Below are 8209 nucleotides of genomic sequence, written 5' to 3' on the forward strand. Positions count from 1 at the left end.
TGAGGAGGAGGAATAAAAGAGTGCAGAAAAGGACTTGCCCGTGGTAAGGAGGGAAAAGCCTGGACCAGGCAGTACCTTGGCAGTGATGGGGGAATGATAGGTCAGCTCAGGCTCAGTACCCAGGCAAAATGGAGGGTCAGGGCAGCATGAGAAGCAACCCCTCTGCTGTGAGCAGCTGAAAGAACAGGGTGGGTGAGGGCAAGGGGGGCTGTGAGGGGCTTGCAGGGAAAGGTTTCAAAGGAAAAAAAAAAACAAAACCATAATTTAGTAACAGCAGCAACTTGTGTGCTTTATCCTCTCCTAACAGAGCTCCTTCTGCAGGGGCTTGCTGTCAGGATTCGGGCTGCTCAGGGAGTCTCTCCAGACTCAGGGAAGCAGCTCCTGCAGCTCTGGCAGGACTGAGCCCCTCTGTGGGACAGGACTCACAGCTCAAGGGGCTTCCTTGCCCGCTGGGCACAGGAAGGAGGAGCTGGGCACTCGGGGATCTCCTTTTACTGCCCCGGAGCAGGTGGGCACAGGGCAGTCCCGCAGGGCTCCAGGGCCACCTCCCTGGCGYTGCTTCCCGGCAGCTCTCGGGTTCCTGTCCCTTCGGGCCGACAGCTCTCAGTGCTGTGCCAGATCCCGTAGCCAAAGTAAATGAGGAGACCTAGGAAAGGGCAGAATAGGGTGTGTATGGAGTGATTCTCTTCCTTCCCCTCCCAACCAACAAGTGCTCGCCCCTTCCCCTGGGCCACAGATCACAGGACATGGTGCTCCCACCACCCCGGGACATCAAAGTTCAGCATCTCCTCCTTCCTCACCACCGTTGTGAGCAGCATTAGTGCCACAGGCTCTCAAACCACCAAAGCTTCACTCAGAGAGGCTGGTGGCAGCTCTGGGACCTGGTGAGTGGCCGTGCTTACCCACAGCCATCCAGAGCAGGTACCGCAGCCAGGGGGCCGCGCTGAGCCGGGCCACCAGCACAGTGTTGATGGAGATGCTGAGGAGTGGCAGCAAGGGCAGGCAGGGAACCTGCAGGGAGCACAAGGGTAAATTCCACAGCTGAATTCAGCTCTTTGCTGCTTTGCCTAGTTGCACACAGGCAGGGGGAAAGCCAGGCTGCCTGTGAGGCTGAAATCCAAGCTGGGACTGCAGCCCGTTCTGGAGAGGGATGCTTGTGGAGGATGGTGGGGATGCTTGGGGTCATGCACTGGGGCAGGAGGTACTGCAGGATTCAAGGTGGGAGGCAGCAAAGCACTCGCAAAACTCTTTTTAGTGAAGAGCAGCTCTGATTCCCCAGCAGGCACTAGGCTCAGTTGAGAGATGCCCCTTCAGCCCTCAGGTCACGGGGGAAGAACCCTCATGGTCCCTATGGAAAACCCCATGAGCTATAGGCTGCCTCCAGCAGTACCTTATTAATGTGGATGCAGCAAAGCTGTGCCTGACCTAAAGCTCAGGGAGCACCCCCAATGCCACCCTTTCCCCCCACAGGGCTGCAGCACTTGCCTGGTTTCAGTGCCCCAGGTCCTTGTCCCTGGGCATGTCCTGAGGGCTGGGCTGGGTGCTCACCATGAAGGATGCTTTGTCCCGGCTCTGAGGCTGCCTCCAGATGAGAAGAGCTGCTGCCAGGATCCCCAGGAGAGGCAGGGCCAGAGCTGTGATGCACCAGGCACCCCCAGCCCGCAGGCAGGGCAGCCCAGCAGYGCTCACCCAGCTCAGGGCACACACCAGGGCAGCTGCAGAGGGACCACGGTGTCAGGGCAGATCCCCTGGGCTGGGCCCACCCTCTCCCAGGCTGTCATGGTGGGACAAAGCACAGCCAGGGGACACAGCTGGGTGGCCTCTCATGGTGGGTTTAGCTTTTCTCTCCAGTCTGGGAAGCAGAGGGAGCAGGAGGTTCCCTGAGGTCCCTCCTTGGGACAACCAGCTTTGTGGCAATGGGGTGAGGGCAGGAAAGAGCCAGGCAGCCCCTGCATCTGCTGCTGGGTGGTTTTCACTGGGCAGGAACCCACCAGCCCTTGCTGCAGGGGGATGTCCTCCATGGGTCCCCCCAGGCCAGCTCCCTGTAAATCCCATCCATCATTGCCAAGCCTACCTAGAGCTGTCAGAGCCCAAACCACCAGAGCAGAGGAACGAGGGGTGGGATGAGGGGGTGGCTGGACAAGGTGGTCCCAGCAGAGCTGCAGAGCAGGGACCTTCCCCGCAGGAGTGTCCCAAGTGCCGGGCTCAGGCCGGTACCTGAGGAGCAGACACTGGATTTCAGTGCTCATAACCCTGCACCTGCAGTGCACCCAGGCCACAGCCTTGTCCCAGGTGTGTCCCACTGCTGAGTGAGCCCTGTCCCCTGTCCCAGCAGTCTCACCTGAGCAGCAGCACACAGCCAGCCACCATCGAGTAGGCCAGCAGTGTGCCAATGGACATGGTGTCAACCAGGGCTTTCAGGTCAAAGAGAAGAGCCAGGAGAGCTGTGGGGAAGAGAAGYCCTTTCAGCCTCCCAACAGAGCTGGCAGTGCCACTGTGCCCCCCTCAGTCACGCCATCCTGACCCCCTCACACCCTCCTGACACCCACTGCAACCTCAGTGAGCTGGTGATGCTTCAGTCACCAGAGCAAAGCATCCTGTCACCCCCTGCCTGGCACTCAGAGAGGCTGAACCAGAGTCTGGGACACCATCGAGGCCAGAAGGCACCCACCCACCATGAGACAGCTGTGTCTGGGGGGACACATTGCCCAGCTACAGGCCAGCTAGAGGGAAAGAGGACACCCAGCAAGGCCTGGCCATGGTTAGGGTAACCCAACACTCACTCACCTGCCACTCCTCCAGACACCAGAGTTGCCAGCACCGGGCACTGACGGCGACTGACTTTGGCCAGAGGTTTGAAGAGGAGCCCGTCCCGAGCCATTGCATACAGGATCCGTGGCATGGGGAACATGGAGCCCAGCAGGCTGCATGAGACAGGGGASATCGGGGACAAGAGGGGAGGAATCCAGGAGGTGCCATCCTGCCCTTTGCTCCCAAGGGAACTCCCATTCATCTGTGTCCCATAACCTCATGTCTCAAGACCATGCTGACAAGACCATCACCTTCCTCACCATCAGATGAGGGACAGGGAACATCCGTGTCAGGGAAGAGATGTCCACAGTCACCAGGAGCCCTGTGCATGCCACAACACCCCAGCCCACTCTTGTGGACACGATGCCACCTGACCTCTTCCTCCACCATCATGCCAAGCAGCAGCCATGGGCTGCTCTCCCTGATTAGGAAGGGCCAGGATGGGAACAACAGGGTTTGTGTGGAAGGGATTTTGGCCAAGCAGGAAAGGCCAGGAGGAAATCAGGAAGAAGGGATTTGGGTTATCTCCTGGATGTGTTACAGCTCCAGAACCTTCATCTGAACCACAGAACCGCCCCTCACCTGGTGGTCAGGGCACACAGTGACCCCACAGCCACAGCATACTTGGCACTGCTCCAGCCAATGTACTCAAAAGCCACTGGCAGTGGGCTCRTGGTGTCCAGGAGGTAGTAGGGCATCATCAGGGTGAGGGCAGCAGACACTCCRAAGTAGGCCAGGAAGCAGATGAGGAGGGAGAGGATGATGCCCAWGGGGATGGATCTCTGCGGGTCCTTCACTTCTTCCCCTGGAGAGGACAAGCTCAGCAGGAGGAAAAGATGCTCATTTAACATGAATGGCTTGCTAAGAGCCCAGCTCAGGTTCATATCCCCCTGAGAGAGGACACAGAGACCTTCTAGACCTCCAGGGATACTGGGATAGAGAATATCTCTGCTTCAGATTAGCCCAGACATTCCACATGGACTCTCAGAGAGAGCAGGAGAGGGTGCTGCAGCACAGAGCTGGGAATGTGCTCGTTCCCAGCCTTACACCAGTTCCCAGGGCTGCAGGGTCACTGCCACAGCCCCCCAGCCTGCAGGGGAGGGTCCCACCAGCAGCCCCCCTACCTCACTTACCTGTGGTAGCAATGCAGTCAAATCCAACGAAGGCATAGAAACAGGTAGAGGCTCCAGCCAAGGTCCCAGTGAAACCATAGGGCATGAAGCCTCCCACCCCAAAGGCACTGGTCCTGTTGTCAGCCATGGTCTGGTTCCTGGGAGGAGGAGGAGGAGGAAGAGTCAGGCAGGGCAGGGGGGTCAGCRCAGTGGGGTCCCAGGATGGGTCAGGCTGAACAGTCCATCCAGCCTGCTCAACCCTCAGCATCAGCCCAGCAGGGCTTTGGCTCTTTGACACATTGCCAGCAGGGAGAAATGGAGACAGTGGGATTTCCTGGGATAAAGCATTAGGGGATTGACTCAGCCATCCCCTGAGTTCCACTCTGAGGGCAGCACTGGCAGCACAAGCCCCTCATACTCAGCCTCGTGGGCAGCTGCCCGTGGCAGGTCATCCTCCCTGAGCTTCCAGTTGCTTGGGTTGCCTTTAATGAAGCCACTGACTGTGACAAAGAGCAGGACGAGCACATTGAGAGCTGTGAAGGCTTTGTTGACCATGGTGGACTCCTTCACCCCAAAGGAAAGGAGCCCTGGAGAAGAAAAAAACAAAACTGGATAAGCCCCCAGATGACACCAGAGTAGACATTACTGGGGAGCGTGGAAGAGGGGGACAGTGGTAAATTCAGGACAACTTGAAGAACTTCCCAGATTCCCTTTCTATTCCCCATTCTTTGCTCAAGGAAATGAGGCAAAGTCTCAGAGGGCTCAGCACCATCCTGCAGAGCCCACGGTGGGTAAGGAGCTCATCCTGCCTATGGAAGGTGGCACASGGGGAGGCATCCTACCTGCCAGCAGGACCACCAGGCCAGCAGCAAAGGGATCAGGGTGCTCTGCCAGCCCCAAAGTGCTCATGGCTGCATGAGCACCCAAAAATCTCCCCATCTTCTTGCCAAGGAGCTGATCAAAGGTAGCGCTCCAGGCCCAGGCAACGCTGGCAGTACCTGGGGAAAGGTGATGGCTGTGTGAAGTGGCCCTGGGAGGTCTCAAGGGACACCCAGCAAAGCCACCAACACAGCAAAGCTGGAGGGACTGGCAGGGCTTTACCRATGACGTAGGACAGCAGCAGGTTCCAGCCAGCCAGGAATGCCCAGAGCTCACCCACYGTCACGTAGCTGTAGAGATAGGCAGAGCCAGCCAGGGGCACACGGGCCCCAAACTCGGCGTAGCACAGCCCTGCCAGGGCAGACACCACGGCTGCAATCAGGAAAGAAAGGACAATGCTCGGGCCAGAGCTGGTCTTGGCCACCTCCCCTGCCAGGACATAAACACCAGCCCCCAGCGTGCTGCCCACTCCCAAGGCAACCAGATCCACRGCGGAGAGGCAGCGGCGGAGGCTGSAGCCCTCTGAGCTGGCTGGRATGTGTTTTCTGCGGGAAAGCATCTTGGGAACAGAGCACAGACGGCCCCAGCACAGCATCTGTGGGAGAGGAAGGCAGCAGGAGTGAGGATACTGCTGCCCCACAGGCACCGACCATGCTGGGGAYGTGACCCAAACCCAGCCTGAACATTATCCTTGCAGCTCCCACCATCCCCACGGTGCTTCTGGACTCGCTGGGTGCTGCTGTTCTCTGTCTCTGCCAGAACACCAGTCCATTTCACAACAAGGTGGGGCTAAAGAGCCTGTGCTGCTCTCTCATCCCCAGTGACAAGTGGAGCTATGCATGATTGGGGTTTGTTTGGCTCTGTCCAGTTTGTGAGAAGGGACAAGGGCACCTTCTTGTCCCCCTGCCAGCTCAGAAAGTCCTGTTGCTCCAGCAGCCTCCCCAGCCAGGACACACAGCCAGGATTATCCCAGCTTTGACACTGRAACCATTTGAAATGCAGAAACCATGCCAGAGAAGGGGGTATGGGAGATGCTCTGCTCCTGGAAGTTGCCTTGAAGTGCACCAGGAAGGACCCAACTGCTCAGCTGGAGATGCYCCCAGAGCACCTCTAACTGTGGGTCAATGGCACAGCTCAGGTGCAGACAGGGTCCCTTGTGCAGTAACGCTGCGGCAGGCTGGGGGCATCAATGGGGATGTCAGCCTGGCAGAAACCCCAAATGGTGTGACATCTGTCCTTGGGGCAAGGGATGCTTGGTATGGCGTGCCTGGGATTTGTGTGCCTTCCCCTACCCTGCACATCCTTTCCCAGGAGCTCCCAGGAGGGGAGAACCTGTCTTCACATCCCATGGTGCTGCCTCAAGTTACCTCAGCAAAGCAAAATCCGTGCCACGCACTCCAAGTTCCACAATCTGGAGCTGGCTGGAAACCCTGCCCAGTGGCACATCCCTGTGACACGGGGACACAAGGCTCTGTGATCCCTGCTGTGGCATGGATCCTGAGGGGACAGGGAGCACCCTGCTCTGTTCCCTGACCCACAGCATGAGGTGTTTTCTGTGGCACAGGGAGCTCTGATCTCTGCGACAAATGGTGTCCCCTGGGGGTGAGGAGCCACCGCCCTCCCGTCCCCAGCAGCACCCACCACACCCCAGTCCCACCCAACACCTCGCCCCGGTGATTTTCCCTTCTCCTGCAAACAAACTACTCACTGCGGCCATCCTTTGGGCAAACTGCTGCAGTGTCGAGCTGGTGGGGACGAGGAGCACCAGGCAAGGCCCCCTTACACTCTCCCCTTAAATCSCTTTTGGGAGCGCCCGGCCCTCCCCCTGCTGACCACCGCTCCAGGCTGCACAATGGGAAATCTATGCAGAAATATTTTTCCCACAACGCCTTCCAAATCATACACACAGCCTGCAATGCTAATAGGCTCAGAGGCATTATTGAGGGAGTTTAATTCRCCTTTCCAAGCTCCCTGGGCAGGTGGAAGGGGGAACCCCTTCCTTCTGTCCCGATTCCCTCACACCAGACCCCACATCTCAATCTGTGGAGCTGGTTTAGAAGGAAATGCAGGCAGAGAGGATCAGCAACACAGCCAAGTTGAGGTGCAGGGATGTGTGTACCCACAGCTATGACTGGCCCAGCTACCCCTGGGGCAGGTGGTGAACAGGTCCCAAAATGGACTGCACAGACCCAGCTCCATGGGATGTTTGCAGCAGCATGTCCAGCTGTAGCTCCCAGAAGCAAAGTCCTGAGGCTGCCTGGACTTCCCTGGTATTGGGGCATTCCTGGGGTGCAGCTCACCRGGGCTGAGCAGCAGAGTGCAGGCASGGGCTGGGGTAAGTCCAGGGCTGGGCTTAAATGAGAGCACAGGGCTGTGTGGATGGGGGTSCCGGGTGAGGCTGTTTGGGTCCAGCAGGGCTGGTGAGTGTCCTTGGGCACCAGCACGGCTGTGCTGCAGGGCTGCTCCTGGGAGGGAAGACCATGCAGGATGTGATGGTGTGACCTGGTTCCCCCTGGGAGAAGAGGAGCAAGGCCAGGCTCTGAGGAGAAGCTGGGACATGGTGTTATGGGGTGAAGAGCTAACCTTGATTTTATTGTAGGTAGCGCTCAGGCTGAGTCTGCTACAGTATGTGGCGACAAAAACCTCTCAGGCTGTGGCTCAGCCCATCCTTTGGCTTTCAGCTTGCAAGGAGCAGAGGAAGGGAGCATCAGCCATGCAGCACCAAAGCAAGGAAGGATCCTGAGCATCTAAAGTATAGATGTACACTCTAACCACACGGCTGCCTTGTCCTGGCTGCATGGGGCAGCCCCATACCCACTGAGCACCCTGTGAGCACCTCAGGGACAGGGCTCAGCATGCCATGGCACAGCCAGGGGCACCAGGAGGGGAGCAGGGCTGTTGTCCCACACTGCACCACAGGGGGAACAAAGCCGTGCTTGTCACCCACGCCATCTCACATGAGCGAGGTCTCCAGATACCAACGCCAACCCAAGGGAACATTGTTGCCCTGAGGAAAGAGCAGGRCAGGAAGGAGCAGCCAGTGCTAACTGGCCACGAGGGTCTCCCCATCGCAGGCTGCCTCCAGGGCAGCACAGCCCTGTGGCTGCATGCCAGCCATCGGGTATGTCACACCCAGGACAGGCAGGGATGAGCAGCTCGGCTGCCTCACAGCCCCAGAGAGATGCTCAAGGCAGCGGGTACCACCGTGGCTTGGATGCCTGAAAGGTTATAAACCAGCAGCCTTCAGCATCTCCAGGGGTCCCTTGGACTTAYCTGCTCTTGCTGGTGTCAGCTCGAGGAGACACCACCGCCCGTGGCTCCTGGGAGGCCCCACCAGCTCCTCCAGATCTGCTGCAGCTTCTGTGCTCACTGGGTGGTGGCAAAGAGGAGGCTGGCTTTACCTGGGT

The 8209-nt window shown here is 58.5% G+C and overlaps 1 protein-coding gene across 1 annotated transcript; it reads right to left on the reverse strand.

Annotated features, from left to right (window-relative positions):
- Positions 1–490: 490 nt before the first annotated feature.
- Positions 491–5361, reverse strand: LOC130579353 (cationic amino acid transporter 2-like). The gene is made up of 11 exons (XM_057376061.1): positions 5025–5361; positions 4766–4921; positions 4342–4510; positions 3945–4081; positions 3394–3616; positions 2788–2924; positions 2342–2444; positions 2075–2217; positions 1549–1715; positions 903–1011; positions 491–646 (listed from the first exon to the last, which is right to left on the reverse strand). Exons 1-11 carry the CDS (start codon positions 5359–5361, stop codon positions 492–494), a joined length of 1836 nt encoding a protein of 611 aa, XP_057232044.1. The 3' UTR covers position 491.
- Positions 5362–8209: the final 2848 nt, after the last annotated feature.

Source organism: Malurus melanocephalus, unplaced genomic scaffold, assembly GCF_030028575.1.
Source record: "Malurus melanocephalus ecotype Western Australia unplaced genomic scaffold, MMel_1.1 scaffold_269, whole genome shotgun sequence".
Classification (NCBI taxonomy): domain Eukaryota; kingdom Metazoa; phylum Chordata; class Aves; order Passeriformes; family Maluridae; genus Malurus; species Malurus melanocephalus.